Raw genomic sequence first — 24,980 nt, forward strand, 5'->3', positions numbered from 1 at the left:
CAAACCTACTAATTACATAACAACAGGATTTTAATTCAATTAAAAATATTCACTACAGTAAATTATTGCAAATCAGGAAAGTATAAAAGTTTTCATATTAAGTGGGACCTTAAAAAAAATTTTCATCTAAATATATTTTGCAAGTGATACTACATTTGGTAGTATATAATTAAATAAATATTTGCTAAAATATAACATGTTTGTTTGATAACATTTAATTGAGGGCTTCGAGAAATGGGATTGTAATTTTTTCTATAATTAATTAATAGTGCATTTACATACATCAAGTTTAAGATTGTTATAAGTGTTTATAGGCAGTGGTAACCGCTTAACATCAGGTGGCCCACCTGCTCCCGTGCTTGCTATGGCACAAAAAAAATATACCTTCAGCCCTAAAGTGTGATGATAAGTGCTTGTTGATGCAGAATAAGTATATTACAATGTATCTGTACGTATCTAAAGATATTCTTGAAACAAAGATCCCATAACTTTCTCCATTGTGGCGATAAAGCGACAAGTCTGTCCATTGGATAAATCAATACAAAGTAATTATATGGAAAGAAAATGCTTAAATGCTGCCACAGAAGCATCCATAATGCAGTTATGGGACTGTATAAAAAATTGCCTCAAGGCTATATTATGATAAGAGCTTGCTTAATAAGTATACTTAGTGTAAGATTAATAGTATTTATAAAAAAATGACCCTAGCAACAGTAAATATAAAGAGGTATCAAATTCCAAAAACAGATCTTATATACTTGAATACATACACTCATACATAACATATGGCACTAGAGCTATTTGAGAAAAAAACAAGATATAAATTTATACCAGACTTATTGAGACTTTTTATCATTACATATATATGTTTTTGTGAGCATGTGCTTCTCACAGACCTCATCAACAGGTGGAGCGATTTTAATGAAATTATATTTTCACGCAGATTTAAGAACGGTTGAGATCAAATAATGTGAGTAAAGCCGTATTAAGATGATAGTATTTTATTAATAAAAAAATTTCTTCTTCAAAATTCAAAAATAGTTTGTCAGTAATATTTATATAAGTTATGGGAATCTTCTATCTATCAACTTACCTGACTAATAGTAATAAACTTTATGCACTTTTTTCGAAAATTTGTACACAAAGTATTAATGAGTATCAATCGATTTTATTCTTGTCAACTTACCATTGACACATCTCAGAAATTCTATCTTGCTGGTGATATGTATTACAAGAGTCCCATAAAATTATTTAGAGTTACTAAATTACTCCACACAAAATATGTTACCGATACCTGGTTGCAGGAAGATGCCTTATCTTACGTATTAGAGTATATCATAACTGATGTTCTATGAAAGGATAAAATACTAGATTAATTTGACAGGAACCTGTTGTATTTCTAAAAATCTTCTCTTATTTAAATTTTATTTTATATTTGATTTGTTTTTTAGTAATTTCTTACAGTTTACTTATCAAGAGAGGGTTATTGTTGTGTTGATTTAATGAGTTGTGTAATTTTAGGAAATCTTTTACTTTACCATTGGTTCTATGTTATTTACTTTTTACTTTACTTTGTAAATAATTGCTAATAGTAATTATTTGATTGACTTCACAGTATATTTTGTTGGAGTAAATTATTTTTATTTAATAAAATCATCCTTAAAAGTATACACACTTAAAATTAATTTAACATAACAGAGATCACTGTAATATATTCAGTGAAATACTCAAAGAAAATATTACAGACTTTTATGTATGAATATATATAATCTATGAAGTTTTCGTATAGCTACCTGAAGGCTATGAACGCATCGCCAAGTTCGCCACCTACGATGTGTACTCCACCTTCGGGGATAGAAAGGCCACGGAAATAATTCCTAATGTCTAGCGCATTCGCTGACCAAGGAAGGTTCTGCAGTCTTATTATCACACTCATGATTTTCGCGACAGCACCTATAAAAGAGAGAAAATCCTGTCCATTTTTCAATAACATATCCTGTTGTCTGAATCACTATTGAGAAATTCAAGCAACTAGATAAGGTTTAGCATCTAATTATATTTTATTAAATTTTTTATGCTGGTCTAAAACTTTGCATTGGTTTCCTACAAAAATATATAAACAAAAAACATATCGCTGATGTGTAACTGAAGTATAATATAACACGTAACCCACTTATTACATACTAATTGCTATTATGCACTGCTAGAGTACCAGTATTTCTCGGCATTGATTACGATGTGTATGATTGAGATTGAGATTTTTTCAAGGTGTATTAGGTCTCTAACTCGAAATAACTCGACGACTCTAACAATAAAAAATTACACAAATCGTTGCATTGCATTATACAATAAATCCAGAGATAATTCATAAAGCAAGGCGCCATTTCATCGCCCGTATGTATATTACTCACCTAACGAATTATAGCAATATTAAGCACGTCACGCACTGTTTATCAAAATAACGACATACTTAAGCACATAAATTCACAATCAGTATTGTTAATAAGAACATAAATAAATTGTAATCTTTAACCTAAACACAGCTCTCGTTGAATGTGTATTGTACAACAAGATGGCGTCTGACGAGTGACGATTTTTTTTCCGATTTCACGTTGTTGACGGATGCCAAAAATATCTATGAGATTATAGTAGATAGTGTTGCCCTAAGTTATACGTTGATATAAAATATAACTTAGGGCATCACTATCTACTATAATCTCATAGAAATGGTAACTAGGACTTTCTTGCATGATTTTACAGATTATTTACATAAATATAATAATTAATTAGTGATGTGCCAAATATGGTTTGAGCTGAATTACAGCTTCGGCCGAACATTCGGTATATATAAAAAATTTTGATTTAAAATTTCATGTTTTGGTTTTAGAAGAAGAATATAGGTGTTGATTTTATTATCCTTTACTTTGAGTAAATTACATGTATATTTGTTTCACTAACGTCCAATATTAATTGAAGCTAACCAAGCTATGAAGATTTATTGATAACAATTTTTAAATTTAAGATTTAAAACTTAAATGAATGTAGCATAAAAAAACGCTTCAATGCAAGAATGGACTTAATTAATTTTCTTAGGTACGTAAAATGGGACTCAAGGAATCGGTTACGCACTAACATACATTTGAAGATTAATTAATAAAAGGCTAATAAAACAACTTGCAACTTCATCTTAAATACCTTGTATCCAACACCAATTTTTCATTAAAAAAAGCATATTATGATGATCGAGGAGCGATTTGACGTTAAGGTTTATGGCAATTGGCAAATCTGTGATTCGATTCGTTGATTTTTCTATTTTGTGGGTTAAAGAGTAAGTTCTGAAATTATTTCAGTATTGTTGTTGTTATTAAAAGGTAAATATTATTTCTAAAAAAAAAATCCAAAGGTTCTTTTTTGTGTTATGTATAAAAACAATGTTATACCGATTTAGTAAATATCTACTCATTTCTTTTTAAAAATAATATCTTGCTTATTTGTATGTATTTTGGTATTTAAAAATACACGTTATTATTCTGAGAATTCCTGATTTGCTCTAGATCTTGTAACGAGATGTGGTATTAAAGCAGCGAGCCTCGTTGTAGGGATTCCCAATTACCGGAATCAATATTATATATTTATATGTTTGCGATCGTCTTTATATTAGATATATTTTAACAATCCATTTTAATATTTATATTACCAGTAAAACAACATCTTTAATTCGTCATCCCTAATATCCGAGCCTCTTGGTTATATGCTACTGATTTCACTAAATACAATTAATAAATTTTGTTTGTTTCAGATATATAATATAAGAAAATATTTAAGCCAAGAAGTATAATAGATATTGTTACACACTGTTAATAATGAATGATAAGAGTTTATAAAGAAGGTGATATTCATTGTGAAAGAGGGCTTTAAAGTGTTGCAAATGTGTGACAGATACCCTGGTTATTTCTATGGAGGCACACCATTCAGCAGTTGGGATAGAAGCTATAATACCTTGGAGAATGTGAGTGCTTCTCTTCTCTTTATTTTGTATGAAATGCTGAAAAGGGGCCTATTACACAAGCATTCAGCTTAAATTCTTTATCTAATTGGCCTCCAGCTTAATTCTTTATATAATTGATTTGAGGAACATAAAAAGGCTATGTAATAAATTTCTGCGTAACTGTTCCTATAATATTTGAAACAGCCATTAACAATGAATGTAATAAGTAGTTGTAGGTTTGATAAATTTACTTAGTTTTCATCAGATTTGATCAGAATATACAATAGAGGTGTTATGGTGACAGAACATAAAAAAGTTCAATTTTTATCATACTTATATGACCCTTTTTATGTTCATTTTGTAATGAGAATATATGTACAAATAAAAAACTCACTTAAATTTTTGCTATAACAGTGGTCTATTTTAATAAATATTTTTACCCATTGGTTATATAAAAATAGTACCTTATTTCAGTTTTAATTTGCCAATCAACTTTGGCTTAAAATGTAGAATTCTTGTACATTTGCTTAAAGAGGAAAACAAGTAGAAGTTATAATAAAATATAAAAGGTTCATGCTTAAATAATATTATCAATACATTATATTACTTTAACAACTTGTAAATTGCATTAAAATATTGTTAGGTACATATTAATAAGCATTATCATTTTATTTACGTTTGTATTGGATGGTCTTTTATACATTTTTTTTTATGGCAACCCACACAGTCAAAAGGGTTGCTAGTTTTTATTTGAAAATAAATAATTTTAAAACAGTTCTTATAAATCTAGGTGGCTTGCTTAAACATGTTTTAGTTTTTGTTTTTTCTTTGAGTGCATTAGTTTTGCATCAATAACATTTGTTTAATTTCTTCAATTTTTCATTATATTTATTACTGGAGGATCTAATTGGATTTATTATTGTAAGTACTATTGAATGTAGAATTGTAAAAAGTGTTTGAGATGTAGATTTTTCAATGTTTGCTCTTTTATTGTTTTGTTCTTACATTGTGGGAATAACCATATTGAAATTTATTTCGAAGGTATTGTAAGATTTAAAGAAAATGTTTTTATTACTTATTCAGTTTGTTGTGGTAGACTGTTGTTCATAGGGTTTTAAGCTTGCTCAAGGGTTATACATTCAATTATGTAAATACTCAATTGTTTTGTCCTGTCTAGTTTGTCATAGTAAAACTTTTCTTTAAGATTGAATATTTCTCATACAAGGTTGTTGGGCGTATCCCCAGCATTTAATGAAATATTTGCCATATTAAGTACTGACGGTCTGCCCTGACTTTGTCAATTGTACACATGTAGCATTCAGTGATCCCATAAATATCTAATGGTGAAATAAATTAGTCCAACAGTTCCTGAGATCAGTGGATTCACACAAATAAACCGTTCAGCTTAATTAAAAAAAATTAAAAGATATTTCTAGTAAATTAGAAATTGCAGATAATAATGAAATACAGATAATACTACCAAGTCAATTCACAAATTATAAAACACATATTTGGACATATTAGAAAATCAGACTTATAAGCATGATGTTAGTTTTATAATTTGTTGTAATTATACAAAATATAAATAATATATTTTTAATATTGTTGGCTTATTGGCTGTTATTATGGTATAAAATTTTGGAATCCATTAAAGCCCTCATAAAATATCATTGACAAGCTACATACATAATTAATGAGGTCCAAGTAAACTGCTGTGAAACTTAAAGAAGCAACGTGCATCTATGCTGGCATCGCGCCAGAGTTTTGTCAGCTTGAGCATGTTGAAGGGGACAGTTTTGTATGGGGGTATGTGGGGCGAAATGAGCAGGGCGTAAGTTAGAATGCGAATATTGTTTGTGTTTTGTGTCTCGCTTCGCGCGCTCTCATCCATCTTGATATTACAATGGAATAAAAAAGGCGGGCGTGAAAGTGGACGCCATTTGCTTTTCGTTTCGCGCGTTTTTTGCAAGCTGTAAAAATGTACAGCGTAATGTTGTTTTACGTTCTAGAATTCAGTGTCACTTATAAAGTTTTATAACCTGGATTGAATATTGAATAGAAACGAACATTTGTCGTTCATTGGATAATTAGATCAATGTTGTACGATTACGATTTAAGTTTTCCTATTGCGAAGATCGTTCGCTAGTCTGTATAATTGGATTATGTTTAATTATTTTAAGTGAGAGAATAGTGTATACTGTACATATATATGAGTAAAAATATATGGTAACTAACTGGACATTTTATTAAAGAGTATTTTCTCAGGAATGCCTGATGTTTATAATGGTCAAAACCTCCAAAAAGTGAACTTCACGGACTTACAAAGTATATTTTTACAATATCTTTGTTTAAAAATAAAATTAGCTACCTACAATGATTTTGATGCCACTTGAATTTAAAGTACCTAGCGTTTCATGAATATATTAATTTTCAATAATTATACTTGAGAGAGAAAAAAACGATCAACTAGTGTTAAGAGTATATACTTCTGCTATGCTATCACCTAAAATGAGAATTTATTAACTAGATTTATGAATAATCGACCGTTTCATCTTATATACGAACGTGACCTAAATCTTGCCGTTATTTATGCCAAGTTTTAACCCGATCGGCAAAATGTTTAAAATTTGTTTTAAAAACTTTTTTTCACCAATAAGTTTTTAAGTGCTTCATGAAAATTTTTGGCTCGACTAATTTGGTTTCGTGGGTGAGGTACAAGCCTACTTTGGATTTTTCTAGAACTGGAAAGTTTATTCTCTTGAAGTGCTTTTGCATTAATATTTATTACAGTGTTGTAAGTGTTAGAAAACTTCTGTAGGAAAATAATCTGTGAAGCCCTGTTCTACTTATAAAATACAAGACACTCTTCCCAGCTTCATATCCCTTAGGGAGCATTTAATCGGGATAAAAAGTATGCTATCACCCAAGTCAGCTCAGTCTGTAGTTTCAGACAAACACACAAACGAACAAATTTTCACATTTATAATATTAGTGTAATTGCTGTATTTAACTTCAATTGCTGTGAATATGTTTTCGCAGCCTTTGCGATTGGGGCTGCTCTCGTGCATTTTCAGGTGCATTATGTTTTCATTTACTGCTAGAACCGCTTACAAAACCGCCACTTATTTGAATTTTACTTTTACTTCGGTTTCATGGGTAAATAGTATCTACTGTAAGTGTTATTCCCCTGGAAATTATCCTTGTAACAAATGTCATTTAAATCCGTATAGACTAGTCTAGATATTCTGTCGGTATTATAGAAATATCATGTATCTAATACTTGTTAAAATCGATCTGATTGATTTAAAACATAACCCGAAAAAGAAACCTTTTTCCTATTTATTATCTGTACTTCTGTTACGAATGATGTAGAGCTTGAAAGTTTGTTTGTTCGAACGCGTTAATCTCAGGAACTACTAGAGCCACTTCAAGTTTACTGTCACCGTTGGATATGGACGAGATCCCCGAGTGATATAGGCTATAATATATGTATCGCAGGTAAAGCATAAAATAACAAATAATTTGTCGAATTTCATCTAGATTCCAGTCAGCTGTTATTTCATAACCTAGGTTTAGTACTCATCATAAAAATTCAAACAAACGCTATTCCAAAAGTTAGTAAGTGATATCCGACTGCGTATAAAACAAAATTGAAATTTTATTTATTCGGTGTAGATTGCAGAATTTGCAGTTTGTACATACATTACGTTTTAAAGTGGAAACTAATCACGACGTAGCATAGGCTTGTCGTTAAATGTCGTTAAATTCATCCCGCATTTTCGAATGCGTAATTACATATTTGAGTTTTGGAGGGATGGCATTTTAATTCTCTATATAAATGATGATAGATCAATGACGTTATCAAGTCAAGCGAAACTATATTTGTAAGGATTTTACAGTTTAACAGATGTAGAGTTTTTCATTAGCATTGAAATCGGAAAAACTCTGATATATATTTTTATGTTTTTTTCGCGATTTTTTAGAATTATTTAGAAGCGAATGAGAAATCGAATCAAAATTATTGATATTAATTATTTAAAATTATTAAATTATTAAATCGATAAGGGTTATTTACCATGTGCAATGTAGTAAACACTCAAGTGGTGTAGCAAACAAGCGAGGTGTAGCTTGTGCTTAATAAGATTATAATAGGGAAAGAGAGAACCATATACTCTATATTCAGTTACACTTGTTTCAAAATATATATAAACTAGTACAAAAATACATTATGCAGAAAGGTGGGCGGAATGCGAGACGAGACATTGAATTTGATGAGTTGGTTTACATTGATAGTTTACGTAGGTCTAGGTAATTTCTGGAAGTTTTCGTAGGTAAATCTATGCTATAATAATCTTATGATTAAGGACCACTTAAACGCATGTCCCAATTTTTATTAAAGATTCATGGCTAGAATGACAATTATAAAAATAATGTATTCGAGTAATTAAACGAGTCTGATTATACAGGAGATCATACTTTCGCGTTGTATTACTGAAATGACTTATCCAGAAACTACTGGACGGCATGTCTATACTAATATTGTAAAGCTAAAGATCTTGTTTGAAGGCTATAGGCTATATATGTACCGTGAGCGAAGCCGGGGCCGCTAGTCTATACTAATATTATAAAGCTGAAGAGATTTTTTGTTTGTTTGTTTGAACGCACTAATCTCAGGAACTACTGGTCCGATTTGAAAAATTATTTCATTTTTAGATAGCCCATTTATTGAGGAATATATAATATATATACCACGGGCGAAGCAGGGGCAGACCGCTAGTAGTGTATACACGAAAAGCAGTAAGTTGATTGACCTGTCTTTAAACCGAGACAATCTCAGCTTAGCTTTGTAATTTCTCGTGTTTGTTCAGTTTTTTGTTTCAGCTTAGCTTGTTTAGATCCAATGCAGGCGAAAGCATCTAATATGCACAACCTTCGAATATCGATAGAACTAAAGCGTGTCATTAAAATTCACACATAGTATACGGTTGTGCTTTCATATCTTGGCAGAGTGAGCGAGATTTGAGTGATTACGGAGGAATGCAGGCGCCATGGGGTCATGGTCGAAACGACCCAATTTTTCGACCCATTTCAAACTTACGTGTCAATATAAATGTTTTTGTTGGAAGTTTTTATCGAGATTTGATCGGTACGATTGATTGATTAGTTTATTTGTCAGAATAACTTTTAGTACAACATTTTCAAAATAGGAAATGACTGGAGGTGGGATCATAGGGAAGTTTGGTTATAGACGACTTCAATAGCCTTTTAGGGAATCGATAGGACATCAAGATGTATTCATTAATTTAAGCGATTTTAAAATTGTCACTTCAGGATCTTTGGTCTGTCATCGTTGTGGAGGCTTTTATTGGAAAATGCATTGCGATAAACAGTATTTATGTTACCAAAGTGGACTATTATGACCTCTTGCATAGTTTTCTTTTTTTTTCCTCTCCGTTAGTATTTGTTGCTCTGGCAGTTAGAATATATTTTTATGACGAAATCAGCATGTTATACTGCATGATCAAACACATATATAATATTATGCTGTATGATTTTTTTTTTCAATTTAGGTAATCATATCTAGATGTTTAATATTTTAGACATCCATTGTCTGACCGAAGACTTGAAACTCAACTATTTTCATTATCTCCAGAAGAAACAATAACTTATGAATTATAAAGCTATGCCTATTGTATCTAAGAATAAAAAAGCTCTTTTCACAAAATTGTAATACATTTTAAAATGTCGCTTGCAATGTTTTCTGATACAGATCGTTAACGTCTTAAGGCCTTAAGCTTTGCCAAATTCTACGGTCATAATTCTTTTAAACATTTTGCAGAAAGTTTTTTCGTAATCTAGGTTTTGAAAGTATTTTATTTATAGTGCAGCAGAAAAAAAGCAAACTTATGCGATATTGTTTGTAAGAAGTGGATGTATGTGATGAATATTTGCTAAAGCTTCGTCATTAAGATTTAATCGTACTAAAATGCGTATATGCATATTCCAAAATAAATTGATTATTTCCTACTATATCTTCATTTTCTTGTTCAATAATTATATTTTTGGTTGAAATATGCCATTAAGATTTTTCTCCTTAAAAATCTTATAGCTAGCTAGATGGCTTTGTTGCACTGCCTCTAAGATTTTTACTAACTTTATATCGTTTAAGAATGTGAGTTATAAAAACAATATCTTACCTTAATTTTGCCTAACTTAAAAACAAAGGATTTTAGGAAAAATTGAGCTTAGTTTTTTTTTAAACAAGTCTCATTGTTTCAGCAAATCCAACAGCAATACAGAGGTAGACCGAACCCGAATCCAGGGGCACACAGGTTCTGGGGCAGCATGTCGGACGGCGGGGGCATCTCCATCGCGGGCGGCGACTCGAGCAAGACAAACCTGATAGTCAACTATCTGCCCCAAACCGTCAATGAGAAGGATCTATACGCTATGTTCGTGAGCATTGGACCGATCGAGAGCTGTAGGGTTATGAAGGACTTTAAGGTGAGATCCTAGTGTGGATACTTTAGTTACAAAAACGTAAAGGGGTTTTATTGTGGGAGCCGAGCACGCTTCGGCACGAATTGGGCCAGCTGGCACCGGGGAAGTACCACACCCCCACAGAAAACCGGCGTGAAATAGTGGCATGCCACTGTGTTTCGTACGGTGAGTGGGAGAACCGGAGGCCCGTTTCCTTTTCCTCACCCGTCCCAGTCCATTCCTAGTTTCCAGTCGTTAATCCATTCCTTTTCCCTTACCCCAAAAAAGCGGGCAGCGCATTCGCAGAGGCTCTACCTTTGCGAATGTTCATGGGCGGTGGTGATCGCTTACCATCAGGCGAACCACCAGCTCAGTTGCCCGCTATGACATAAAAAAAAGGGTTGGTATAGGTCAGGATTCCAAAGACCTGATAAAAGAAAGGCTTTATGAAGAAAAGTGCAGTATTCCTTATTTAAAACAATATATCTAGTTGGAAGTTTTCGCTACTTATTAAGTATGTAATGTAATGGAAGCTAAGACAAACACCAAGATTTTATTCTATACCTTTTTCAAATACGACAATTCCTTCTGTATTCTAGATATTCTTAGTTAGAAACTTTGATAAATAATGTTAAAGTATTATTTTCTGAGGATAGCTTTATTCCAGTTAATTTTATTAACATTGTTTACAAGGTACAAAATTAAGCTTAAAATATTTTTTTCGCCGACTTTTCGCATGGGTTGTCTTTTTCAATATTGCAGATTTTTATTGATGCGCCGATAGTACAATATTATCAGTAGCATTTATTGAGTAATAATGAATTTCAGACTGGTTATAGTTACGGGTTTGGTTTCGTGAACTACGCCCGCGAGGAGGACGCGGCGCGAGCGATCGAGACGTTTAATGGATATCAACTTAGGAATAAACGGTTAAAGGTGAATGAAATATGTATTGGAATTATTGTCCGTTTAACTTGATTTGGGCAAGAGCTTCACATAATTTCATTTAAAATAAATTGTAGTCCAGCTATATTGTAATAATTATTTTTAACAAAAAACTAAACTGATTCCAATTGTGTATTTAATATGGGACCACATGGAAGGCGCTAGGTTACAAAAAATAATAATAAATAACAAAAATCGTTTTACCCAGTCGAAATTTCAAGGTCATCAATTTGTCTGTATTTTTTTTGCTGGTTTTATAGTCCCCATTTAAATCTGGTATTATAAATATAGACTAAGCCCACATTATACATATTTTAAATTCGGGGTGGTACCGGGGGTTGCCCAGGGAGTCCGGCGACTTTTTTTTGTTGTTTATCATCGTGAATTATGTAATGTGTCTTCCACATAATATACTATATACGTATGTATGCAGGTGTCGTACGCCCGTCCGTCCGGCGACGACATCAAGGAGACGAACCTGTACGTGACGAACCTGCCGCGCGCCATCACCGAGGAGCAGCTCGAGACGATATTCGGCAAGTACGGCCGGATCGTGCAGAAGCACATACTGCGGGACAAGAACAACGGCTCGCCGCGGGGGGTCGCCTTCGTTAGGTGGGTACGGAGAGAGGGAGGTAGGAGAAGGAAGACAAAACATTCATCCTACTATATCCTACTTCCAACTAATCCTACTAATATTATAAATGCGAAAGTTTGTAAGGATGTGTGTGATGTGTTGCTCTTTCACGCAAAGACTACTGATTGCAATGAAATTTGGTACGTAGACAGCTGGACAAGTGGAATAACGTATAGGCAATTTTTTATCGCGGTATTTCTACGAGATACGGGCTTACGCGGGTGAAACCGCGGGGTGCAGCTAGTTAATAATAAAGCCTTTCTAAAATAAGTAAAAGAAAAGTAATGAAACAAAAGAGTATCAAGCGTTTCAATGTGAAACACTTTGATTATACAGAATTCATCATATTTCAATGTTTTGAATTGTGATTTAAAAATAGCCAAAGAAAATGTATGCATAGAATCCTAACCTTTCTTTAATCTTGCGTAAGTTTGACCACCCACAAGTTTGTTTTGATTCATTCGTGTATAAAAAAAAATTATAACAAGTCGATGTGACACAAAAACTATAGCTAAATCACATTTACTTCAAGTCAGGTACTTGGTTTTCTATATCAAAAAGAAAAAAAATAGATAGATAGAAGTTAGAAAAAAAAAGATAGATAGAAGTTAGAAAAAAAGATAGATAGATAGAAGTTAGAAAAAAAAAAGATAGATAGAAGATAGATAGAACAATAAGTTCAAAACCGATAAATTATAATAAAACGCCTATATTAATTCAGTTCTGTAATAATTCCAGATTCGATAAGCGGGAAGAAGCCCAAGAAGCAATAGCAGCGTTGAATAACGTGATACCAGAGGGCGGAACTGAGCCGCTGTGTGTAAAGGTAAATTACTTACCCTGTTCGATATATTCCTTTAGTAATAATGCAATATATTGGTACTTTGATATGCGGAAGAATATAGATGGATTGTGTTACTGGGACTGGATATATTATAGCATTTACAAACTTAGGGGGACGTGAATGGAATAGACTGACGTTTAGAAAGAGAGAGCAGATCGCGTTATCCGTATCGTCTCTCTTTACTGTTGAATATGACCATAGTAGCGAGACATTTCTGAATCGCGCAAGCAAAATGTTCTCCCTACAGAGGCATATATACAACTTTCCAACATCGTTTAATCGGGGTCTTACAACCTATCCTCCCTTTTTTGATGTAGGAATTTGACCTTCCTTCCTCTACTCTGGGTCGACTGTCGAATCGTTATTTCAGTGCTAATTGCGCATGTGTGAGCAGATACGGATACGGATAGGGATGTTTACTCTCTTTCTATCCGATTTACAGCTGACGCCTGAATCACATGTTTTACTTGATGAAACAAAAATACCCTGTCATACATCTCTATCTTTTATTCTTTCGCAGTTTTTAAAACGATTGAAACGTACTCTTTTTTTTTGTTATCTGTGGCAAAAATGTGATGTTGGATAAACGCTAGTTTATCTTCAGCTAACGTTGTGCTAAAGTATAGGGATGCACATTATGTCAAAACTCTTTATTAATTAATCTAAAGATGTTATAAGCTTTGGTCAAGATAATAAATCGATAGGAAAGAAGTTCTATTCTTTCATGTTATTGTAATCAATATGACGAATGTTGATTATTTAATTTTATAAATTTACCTAAGAAAACATGTCGAGTTTGATACATAATGTCCTATTTTATGTATTTGTATTTCAAAGCGGAGTATTAAAATTGTTAACTGTTAACTAAACGAAGTGGTAAATGTATTATAGACATTATTACCGTATTAAAATTTACACGAGAAAAATATCTATCATGTAAATTTTCATTACTTAGTTGTGGTAAAGTTTAAAGAGTTTTAAGACGCATAAGAAAGCAACTTATGGCCATCTCTCATCTTAAATAGCTGCTGTATCAATGATTTAATAACAAAATATTTTACATTAAATCAAATAGCCATGTGTATGCAATCGAACGATCAAAAGGACGGGTTGGGATTGCAATTTAAATCGCAGGATAAAGTTTACAAAAAGGTTGCAAAATGTACCAATTTTACCATCAATGATGATCTATAATGGAACCATTTGGCAGACAGCTAATTGACCGAGGCAGACATGAAGCGAGATAGACAAAAAAATCCTTTATAAAGAATGTCTATATAACTACCATACCAATTGGCCCAAGCAGGAATAGCAAGCGTATTTTGAAACATTGACAAAAAATATCCTGAATATAAAATATTTTTTATTGACGTATGTTTTGAAATATTGACGCGTATTTTGGAATATTGACAAAAAATGATCTTGTATTATACTTTATCAAGTATCTAATAACAAACACATTGTGCATGCAACCAATCGGCCGAGGGGGAGGCTCGGCGGGGGGAGCGCGCATATAACTGCCGCGCGAGCCTGCGGGCGAGCCGGCCGCGCCTGCACAGCGACACCACGGTGCTGTATCGCGCACTGTGCACGCCGCGAACGTGCGTTACGCGACCGGGTTGTTTTGGGACGCGTGTCTCGCGTAGTGCGTATACGCGGCCGCGCACGTGCACGTTCCCGTAGTGTGCGTACGCGTGCGTGTATGTACGTATACGCTCTTTTGTACGTGTGTGCGTATATGTTTGTATACTAACGTATACGTGTGTACGTACTTGGAAGTATTCATGGAATTTTCATTGAAATTAGAATTTGCGTGCGCGCCATGTGTTCTCATAAACAACCCGGCCTGAATGCGCAAGATTTAGAGGTGGTTTGTTTTTACTATTGTGATCATATTCGTTGCATTTTCTGGCTCACAACTATTCCTCTTTCTATTTTTAATATAAATTTAGTAAATAATTATTTGAAGGAAAACCGTAAGGGCTTACTTATATATGCGTCAAATACCAGACATAAAACTTTTATTTTCCTATGTGCGGCTTGTGTAAGTGAAGTTTTTTTCTCTGATAAATGTATCTTTTAGAAAATTGCAGCGAAGGTGTTCAAAATATTTAATAATGTCGAAATATAAAACAATCAGAAGAAATAAAACTCATTACTTAGTATTTACCGTGCGTTAGTTTTAATCTTGCGCATTCTGACGTAACTGTTTTCGTGATTCGCGCACAGCTCGATTTTATAGGCTGCGCTGCTCTTTTTTAGTTGGTTGGTTAGATAAGCTAGCGTGCTAGAGTGTAGTGTTATAGGCGCCAGATAACCATTTGAAAAATGGATTGTGGTGGTTAGCTTCAGAGTGAATTTTGTTTTATTGTTTAAGCACATAACCGTTATTTTCTGTATCTTTAAATAGGTCATAAACCATATAACAGACACACGTTCTTGTTATGAAAAATGTTCCTTTTTAATGAGTAGATATAAAATATTATTTCTATCTATAGAACGCATAGATTAATTATTAGAAACAATCTATCTGGGGCTTGACATTAGAAAGATTTATTAAAATGTTACAATTTATGTCGGTGTAGAGAGGTGCAAAATGTGATATAAAGTAGCTTTGGACATTTTTAAACCTGCTAAGCATCTTTAAAGAGTATAAGGCCACACATTTTTACATAATGTTTACATATTAATTGCACACTAGTAAGAATGTATGTAAAAATGCTGATAACACGTGTGGTGTGGCATTATCGAAATATTTTTATATTCTCTGTAGTAAAGCGTAGTTTAGAAAAATGTTGCTAGCCATATATAAAAAATTAAATTAAAAAAATATGTACTTGTACATATATTTAAAATATCTTTATCTCTGAATTGTTTGTTTTTTTCATTCTAATTAGAATAATTCTAAGAGTGATCGTAGGCGTGGTTGAAGCTTCTTAGATGTTTTATTAATGGCTAAATAATGATTTATATTCAAATTAAACCAGTCCATTACATATGTGGTGTAATGTATGCCATTGATATAGTAGCAAGAGAAATTATGGAATATTTTCTTATTCCCTCACATACGAAGAAGCATGAAGCTGAATCATAATCAAGCCAAATCTTTTGCAGAGAAAGTTTGTTGTAAAATGAACCTAAGTGCTAAAAAAATTCAGTTCATGATTTAATGTTTTTTTTATTCTCGTTCAAGATTACACTGTATTTTTACATTATTGTATTTTTCGAGGTATTTTTGTACTATATCAATGACATCTTACACATAAAAAGTATTTGCATAATTATATGAAACTGACCATAAATTATAGAACAGTTACATTAATATTTGCCCATATCGAGACTTATTTTAGATCCTTATCCTCGATACGAAACTATACTCAAAATCTTGTAGAATAAAGTTCGTTTTTCTTTGTAGGTAGCAGAGGAGCACGGCAAACAGAAGGCGGCGTACTACGCCGGCTGGTCCGCGGGTTTTCATCAAAGCCGAGGTGAGAAAACATGTCTCTAATTGATGCTTGACTATGTGTTTATTTGTGTAGTTAACTATTGGGTGGTGCCTTTTTATGTTTATTTACCTAATGTGTTATATGTTTTCTTATCTGTGTACTTATTTGTATATTTATATTATGTATACTCATATGACCTCAGTGAAGACTACTATAAGTGGAAATTCTAAATTTTTTATATTTGAATCGTCGTTGTAGATCAATCAATATTAATAAAAATCTATTCCGTAATGGCAATAATATTCAAAAATGTTATTCTTCTCTCTATGTTCTCTCAAAATGTTTATTATTATTTTATGCGCCTATACAGTTGCTATATTGACTAGTTTTTCAAAATACTCATAATAGAAAAGCACGCGCTTTATCTTTATACAACTTGACGGATTGCTGCGTAAACATATGAAAATGATCGCTTCTGATTTGATAAAATCCGTATCCGTCAGCGTAGTCATCGCTTGATACCAAAATATATAAAGCTATTTAAACAATATTATATGTATTATACCCCGAATGTTATGTGCACGCTGCATGGATAGCACCGCCCGTGATCCCCCAACGCCACCACAGCCTCGACCAGCTGGACATGATCCACAGCCGCCACGATTATACGGCCAACTATGGGATGTACAACACGATGAACAACCGGATGTACCGCCGGGACTATTACAACCAGCCGTCTTATCACCATCGTCCATTTTGAAAAGGGCTGTACTGCAAGAAATTCCGCCTGTCCGATACGAGGATATAGGCGGGGACTTTTGTTTTCGCTAGTGTTTAGTGTCGGTGTTGTGGGGGGGTCGGAAGTTTGGTCCTCCGAAGATCCGTGGGTCCAAAAGGTCTATTTGATGTTTGTTATGTTCGCGCGTCGGTCGGTTTGTGTTCCGGTACGAATGTAAGTATGAGCTGTGTGTAATTCCGCTGTGCCCCTATGTTTTGTCCGTAATGATCCCCTGGTAATGTAAATGTTTTGTATGAGATCGGTGTTAATGAACGTGTTACCTCTTACTTGTCCCACAACACTGCAATGTATAGTCATCATTTCGTACCTACTTATATTTGTGGTCTTAGTGTACTCATCACAAAATTTAACAGACGGACTAAAGTCAATTGTATTATTTCATGACATAAAGGCTACTTTTCTTTGCGGTACTTCTCAATATTTGGAACGGGAAACAGATGTTACGGAAGCTAGTTTTAGACTGATTAATGTTCGGAAAATGTTAAATGGGCAAAGTAACTATTACCGCTAGATGTCGTTAAATACATTTTTGTACTTCGAAACGTTTTAATTCTAAGCGTGTAAAAGTTTAATTAGTTAACGAGGGATATTAGGCAATTGTAAGTAATAATAATTTCACGATACGTAACGGTCGTAGTAAATTTCTCAGCACTGTATTCAAGAGTAAACGTTGGGACCTTGTACCCGCACAAAATTTGTTGTTGACTTTCTTCTAGAACTTTTTAAATTGTAAGATGTTCTTAAATAATTGGACGTTATCCTTAATGGAGTAATGGTGGAAGAGAGATATTAAATAGTGAACCGTTGAATGATTCTGACTTGATTTTGTAGGAAAAAAAGTAACCAATGGCTGTTGTTCAAATATTGCGGGTAGGAATTAAATTGAGAAATTTAATTTTCTTGGATCGTTTGACTTCGGATTAGGAAGATATAGAAATTCTGACAAGAAATTTAAACTCATTTTTTTGTTTAACGAAAATTTTTAACACTCACTAATTTGGTCACCTGTTTGCCCAAAATGAAAGAAATCTTTCAGAAATCCTCAAATGTACAATTTTTGGTGTCAATATGACGCTCGGTGCTTCTCTCTGCCTTACACGGATTCGTATGAGCGACTAGCAGTTTTCACAATAATAACTCTTTTCCACTATTCAACGATATTTAGACTAGTTACAAGTCTTATGAATTTTTAATGGCAATAGATGGGTTACTGTTAGATGATTCTGTTATGTGAATTATTTAGACAAGTACATGATATATGGCATTGTACCTCTCGGTTCTAGAATAACTGAATGTCAATTTGTATTCTGCAGCACCGTTGCTCTAAGTACCATTACCAAGTTTCTGAACAGGAATATTATAGTATGCAGGAAAATAATGGAAGTAGTTGTTGACCATAGCTTCGCCCTCGAGGTCATATAAATTTTTCATTTCCTATTTTATTACAGCGATGCATTATACTGCAGACAGATGTCTGCAGTATAATGCATCTGGATCTGCATGCCAAATTTCAGTTCGATTGGTCCTATGAGATTTTTGGTCTTTTAGCTTGTTTTTTGGCATATGTGATGCCGCATTTCTCCATCATTCGGTAAAATTATGTACCTATGTATGTATGTGTACATATATGTTGTAAAGATCTTTTTAAAGAACGGGATATATGAACTAACTTAAATATGATTTCCTCTAGAGTACTTCTATGTGACATGCGCGTTTTTTGCTATTCACTCTCTCACACTCTCATAGGTAATTAATAAGTATGATAACTTATTTTGACTTAAAAAAATTATCCCCTAGAGCGACGGTGCTGCCACCTATCGGCTTATGAAATATGCTCAATAGTTACTATTGTATTTAACAGATGTCGTTAGCGGTTAGGTTAGATTCGTCTAGTATTTTGCATATTTATATAGTTTACTTACAATTAATTACTGCGTATAATCTAATTAACATAAAGATATATTTTAATATTATATAATTATTATTTGCAGTATCGTTCAGAACTTTTCGAAAATTGCTACAGTAAATGTTTTCATAGAAATCCAACCCATGGATCATTTTGATTTATATTTTTTGACATTATTAACATTTGTTATAGGAATGCGTTCAGTTTCGGTTAGATATTACACTGTCACCATTGTTCCCAACATATAGTAAATATATTTTCTTCACTCTTTTATTACTGTTGAATTCATTATAAGGATAGTAGACGTTACATTGTATCGAATTGCTAATATTTTTTTCATTATGTCACACTTCATTGTCTTCCTTATAAACATTCGAGGGCATTATTTTCTAAACATTTTATTAAGGATTCATTATAAAGTAGATAATTTATAAATATTTTAAATAAAATCCAATTTACTCGTATTTTGCGTCTTGTTATCTACCACATGTAAAATAGTTTCAGAGCAATATTTATTCTATGAATTATGAGGATATAAATTTTATATTTTTAATAGTTCTATTTTGTAAAAAGACAAATATATATTTAGTCAACAGTTAATAGACATTTTATCAACCGACGTTCCAATAAAAAGGGTCTCAGATCGACTGTTTTTTCTCTTGTTTTGTTACATGGTATCTCCGTGGGTTTCCAAAGGATTGTCAATGTCAATGTCAATTCTCTTTGTGTTTTATGGGAAATTGCTCCCTTCCCCACTCGCCCCCACCAGGAACGTCGGTAATCTCTCCTGTAGAAAATAATTATATTTGTTATGAAGTATGTTATGTATTAGTTGTTTTCTTGCGAACCTGAAATACAGTGCGTGAAATCTGAAAATATCGTTTCCGTGGAATATAATCAGATAGAAGGATATAAAAACAACAATAAGACATCTTTGTATGTATGTACTACATTCAATTGTACATTTGCTTCGTCGGTTCTGTCGGCCTGAAGATAAAAACTTGCCCACTTGGAGATAAAAAACAGCTGGAACAAAAGGGGTACAGTTTTTAACTTTAACTATTGGGGACTTTATGGCCCCGTAATGCGTAATTTTGTATGGAATCTTTCTCGCTTCGAACTAAATTCTTTTTGTCCTTGAACGATAATTAAAAAAAAAACTTCTATAATACTTTCCAAACTAGAGACTTTGGCACTTTTGTATATAATAACATTCAAAAAAGAATGTTTTTTTAAACATAAAAGTGGAACAGGGCGGTTTTGCAATTATTTGTTCAAGATTTGAACTATAGCATGCACTGTAATTCAGTTTGTTACATTGACAATATTCAATGGTGATTGAACATGTTCAGTAGGTGGTACGGAATGGGTTCCGTTGTCCCTTATATTGTGATGGGTGCCATTGTATATTTAATTCAATGCTGCTGTCTTTGTTTATTGATTTCTGTTATTAAAAAGCAAAGAAATGCTGCACGGACTCACTATATGGATGGTAATTTTCTTCATCTGGAGCTGTTATGCTTCTGGTGGGTTACAGTGACGTCTTAAAGCAGTACTTATTCCACTGTGGGGCAAAGACAAAGGTACTAGATAGGTCGTCTTGCTACATCACTTTTCCAGACTGAAATTAGCTTTATTACTGCTATAATATTACTGCTTGAAAACGTTACTGCAACCCTACAAAGTTATTATCCTGAAAATGTTTTATTTATGAAGGTTTAAATCCAACTAGGCTTAAATTTAACCATTTTTTAAATTGAATATTTATTTAAGATTTAGTCGTAATTATAGTAGGTAGTTGGCGTTGTTATAAATTATTGCATTATGGCATTCGTCACATATGCTTTTATCTCCTTCATAGGTTATTTCCTGTATATTTACCCATTATATAATATTATGCCTATTATATATACTATGGTTATATTTAATTAATTTTGTGAACTAACATTAGGTTCGGTGAAATTCGGAAGCAATATTACACGTGAATGGATATTGAACCGTATGTATGTTGTAGGTTAAAGGCGAATTTTCATTGAATTCGAGTGGTAGGCTTAGATTGCTAGAACTAGTTTCCATGTGAATTGTGCCTAAATATCTATATAAGAACCATCACGAGACACTGTTTGAAATGTTTTAGGCGTAAGCTTCGTAAGACTTATGGTTAATTTACACCTTCATTAAATATTATGGTATTTCTTGAGAGATATAATAATTAGGCGATGACTTACTGTGTTTAAAGTTGATATGTCTATTACAGTTGTTAAGTGAGACACGGGCATCGTCGTTTTTAAATAGGCTATGAAAATACGTTTATGAAAATACGTTACATCCGATTCAAATTCATACGGGTCTGTTGAGTTGACTGTAAAAAAATGTATTGAAGAAAAAACATCGCTATTCGCACTCCTTGGGACTGTTATATAATGAACAATGAATGAATGAGATATATAGATACGAAGTCGTCCAATATTAACAAAATGCTCTACGAGCGAGTACTCATATAAATATAATATGTACATCCTTTTTGAAAAACGATATGGAAAATATAACTGACGCTGACTTTTTTATTTAAATTGTGATTACGTTTGACACTCATGATGAGTCTTAGAGGTTTATTATTAGTTTAAGTTTTAATTAGTAAGAAATAACTACAGCATTTCCATTTGCGATATATGAATCGGTCCACTTCCTAACGATATACGAAAGGTACCTGCTGGGTTCACTCTACCTATTAAGAAAATTACGCATCAAAACCTGTTGCGCAGTTTAAAAGACATGAATAATAAATTATATGAGTACCAATTGCGGAAGGTGACTTTGTTTTATAATATTTGTATTAATTTCAATTGCAATTCTAATGTTTTCGTTAAATTTCAAAGAAACGGTGGGCCGATTCTTATTTGGTACATTTTAATTTTCTTATTACTCTAACTACGTCTATCAGTTATATTTTAGCTAAGTGAAACGTGCGTTTAAAACCGAGCTAATGCAAATGTTTTTTCATAGATATCTAACGCTACTTAAAAGGTAAAATAATGAGTTAATTCCTGCCATATTGTCAGTCGGATTGATTGGAAGATATAGGATAAAACCCTTTTTTTATAATGATTTGCAACCTCTGAAAAAATACAATCCTTAATCTACCCTGTCAATGGACTTAAATGTATTTGTTTAAATTCAAATTTCAAATTATAAAATTGTATATTCTTCAGAGGCATTTTTGCATCACAATATTCTTTACGTCCTGCCGCCATACTGAGCTTGTTAATGCAAGGCTTAAGTGTTAATACATACGTTCCAAATAATGACAGTGTATGGTGTTTATTATGTTTGAGCTACATATTACTACAGAAAAAAACATTCACAGTAATAGAACGAGGTTTTAAACGCGCGGTTGTCTCATCGTATTTTTCTAAATAAGCATTTAATATGAAGAAACGCATTTTTATTGCAATGTGTTATTTTCAACAATGAAAGATCCGCTTCTAAGTTTGAAACACATCGGTCGCTTCCACGACATCATGTATAGTTTAAGAAGGTTCTAGTCGTTATATTTTAATAGATAAAATAATTTTAGCAACGTTATTAGTTATCGATACACTGACTTTATAGCAACGATGTTTTTTGATGAAGGTGGATACAATAGCTCTATACTCTATTAATGGTTAACTAGATTTATGAAACTAAACTACTATAGAGTATGAGCAGTTATGGCTGGAACTTTCTAGATTTTATTCTGAGCGTGTAGAGAAAAGATACTTGAAATATATTTGGTGTTTTGGGCGCCTGGATGTGACTTTATATGATGATAAAATACTTTCGTTTTCAAAGTAGACGTGTCAAATCATACTTAGGGCATTCGATACTTTTAGATTTCCTTTAAGATATACGTAAATATCCGATAATATATATACACAGATAATATAGGTTTTTTTGTCCCATCTTTCAATTATATTCAAATCTCATTTGATACTTAACAATTGAATGGTTTTCTTTCATTTTACGATGAGCCGCGTGTGTCATAAACCATCACGTAATTTAATAGGTAAATATTTAATATAATTAATAACACCACAACAACGCTGAAATCATTTCATCAGTGTCATTATCATCTTATGATTATAATATAACAGTTACCTTCATGTGAATTAAACTATTGTCTCCACCTTCGAGAAATGTTTACAAGCAATCGTTTGATTACAATTAAAATACGTGAAAAATGCTTTAATAATATAAATCATTAAATTATTGTTACTTCAATTTTTTCTTAGTGATTTGATTGTATAAGATTCGTTGGCGTTATGAAATGATATAATCTTCCAGAATTGGCCAAAATGGTAGTTATTATGTATAAATAAATATTATATTAAAACGGTGTTGTTATTTACTGTTGTCTATAGATCTTAATCATTGTTTCATAGCATTTTTTGTGTCATAATATATGAAAAAATTGTTGCTTTCTTGTACTCACTAAATATTTGAAACAAAATATTCAAAAGGTTATTTCGCTTTTATTGTTTTTGTACAATAAAAGGGAAAACAGTAAAAAGTTAAACTTTCAAATTGACATGAATGCGCAATCCACACTATCCACCGCTTAAAGAATCCAATTCTCCCACCCAGGCGACTACACGTGGAGCTGCGGCACTTGTATGATGCCCGGCGAGCCGTGGGACGGCTTCCCCTCGCCTCCGCTGGGCAGCCACCCGGGCACGCCGCGCAACGGCTGCCGGCCCGGCGCGTGCGCGAACGTCCGGCCGCCCAACCATTACGGCAAATCGGGCCCCAGACCGCTCAGGGGCAGGGGCTTTCCCTGGGGCCCCGGCGGGGGGGACGGCTACAAGGGGCAGAGGTGCAGGAACGCGCCGGCGCCGTACTGGTAAAGTTTTTTTTTTTTTTTTTTTTTCTCGTGACTTAAACGTGACTCGATCTCAGTGCCGTGACAAGGGAAGGGTAGGAAGGAGAAGTGTTCAGAGGAATGGAGAATTTGTTTTTGTTACAGATACAGTTGACTGTGGGTGGGTGGTGCGAGGATATAGCGGTGCAAACGCAGTGCTTTGTTAGGTAAATAGGTTATGAAATGGATTATCATCGTGTTTAATTGGGAATAAGACAATAGTTGTTTGTGGTTTTCGTTGTTATTGTTGGATTAATGAACGCGGTCTATTGGCTAACATGAAATATATATTATTATGCCATATCAAGCAACAAACCAGGATTTTTCATGTGATTAGCAAGGTATACACCAAGATAGTAATAAACCTTAAATGAACTTTTGTCCAATTCGTCCGCAAGCGAACTGAAAATTTCAACTTCGAAGTTGATTCAATAGTTGCGTAAACGCTACGATGTCATGACGGAAAACCACATTCTGAAAAGTGCTAAAGCGAAGACCAAATGTGAATTGTGAAGAATAAATCCCATATATGGGAGACTCTCGGATTATTTATACATGTAATATTGTTTTATATCCATAGACATACTTTGTGCGGGTTGGACGCTCTTTAGTGTTATTAGTGAAATATGCACGTACATTTGTGGAAAAAATGAATTTGTTCAGTATGTTTGCTTTGTCCATTGTTTTTCCTCGAGAATGCTGTATATTTTTGTGTGAAGTCAGTTTTATTTCTTGTATTAGATTATCTGTCTATGTTTTAATGCAACCTCTTTTGGGAGGGCTTTGTAAATTCCTTTTTTTCTTTATTTCTGATTAAAAAAAAATAGATATTATTATTGACGAGTTTGTTATTTTATTTTTCATTCTGCGAGGTGATGACAAATTTACGACTGTTATCTCTGTCCTATCTACCTATCTTCTGCCCTTCTTCCCTTATAATAAGAGATTTATATGTATATCACAAATAATTACTTTTTATAGTAAACAATTTATTTCTCGCTGGTCTGTCTGCAAGTAAAAGAAAATTCTAATGGGATT

At 33.1% G+C, this 24,980-nt stretch overlaps 1 protein-coding gene and 1 long non-coding RNA gene across 5 annotated transcripts; one reads left to right on the forward strand and one right to left on the reverse strand.

Annotated features, from left to right (window-relative positions):
- Positions 1–1,660: 1,660 nt before the first annotated feature.
- LOC119833246 lies at positions 1,661–2,608 on the reverse strand. The gene is made up of 2 exons (XR_005287944.1): positions 2,412–2,608; positions 1,661–1,953 (listed from the first exon to the last, which is right to left on the reverse strand). It is a non-coding gene; the product is annotated as an uncharacterized LOC119833246 (long non-coding RNA).
- A 629-nt stretch (positions 2,609–3,237) lies between these two features.
- Positions 3,238–24,785, forward strand: LOC119833247 (sex-lethal homolog). 4 transcript variants are annotated; one of them, XM_038357198.1, is made up of 10 exons: positions 3,238–3,371; positions 3,800–4,009; positions 10,268–10,492; positions 11,297–11,404; positions 11,847–12,028; positions 12,789–12,875; positions 14,373–14,463; positions 16,310–16,382; positions 23,669–23,924; positions 24,048–24,785. In XM_038357198.1, coding segments are annotated over exons 2-10 (1,104 nt in total). In that variant the 5' UTR covers positions 3,238–3,371; positions 3,800–3,928; the 3' UTR covers positions 24,049–24,785. The 4 variants fall into 4 exon arrangements, with proteins under 4 accessions (XP_038213126.1, XP_038213144.1, XP_038213135.1 ...); XM_038357216.1 differs by lacking the exons at positions 23,669–23,924; positions 24,048–24,785 and adding an exon at positions 16,937–18,583; XM_038357207.1 differs by lacking the exons at positions 14,373–14,463; positions 24,048–24,785 and having other exon boundaries at positions 12,789–12,876; positions 23,669–23,928.
- The last annotated feature ends 195 nt before the right edge of the window (positions 24,786–24,980 follow it).

This window comes from Zerene cesonia, chromosome 2 (assembly GCF_012273895.1).
Source record: "Zerene cesonia ecotype Mississippi chromosome 2, Zerene_cesonia_1.1, whole genome shotgun sequence".
NCBI classification, from domain to species: domain Eukaryota; kingdom Metazoa; phylum Arthropoda; class Insecta; order Lepidoptera; family Pieridae; genus Zerene; species Zerene cesonia.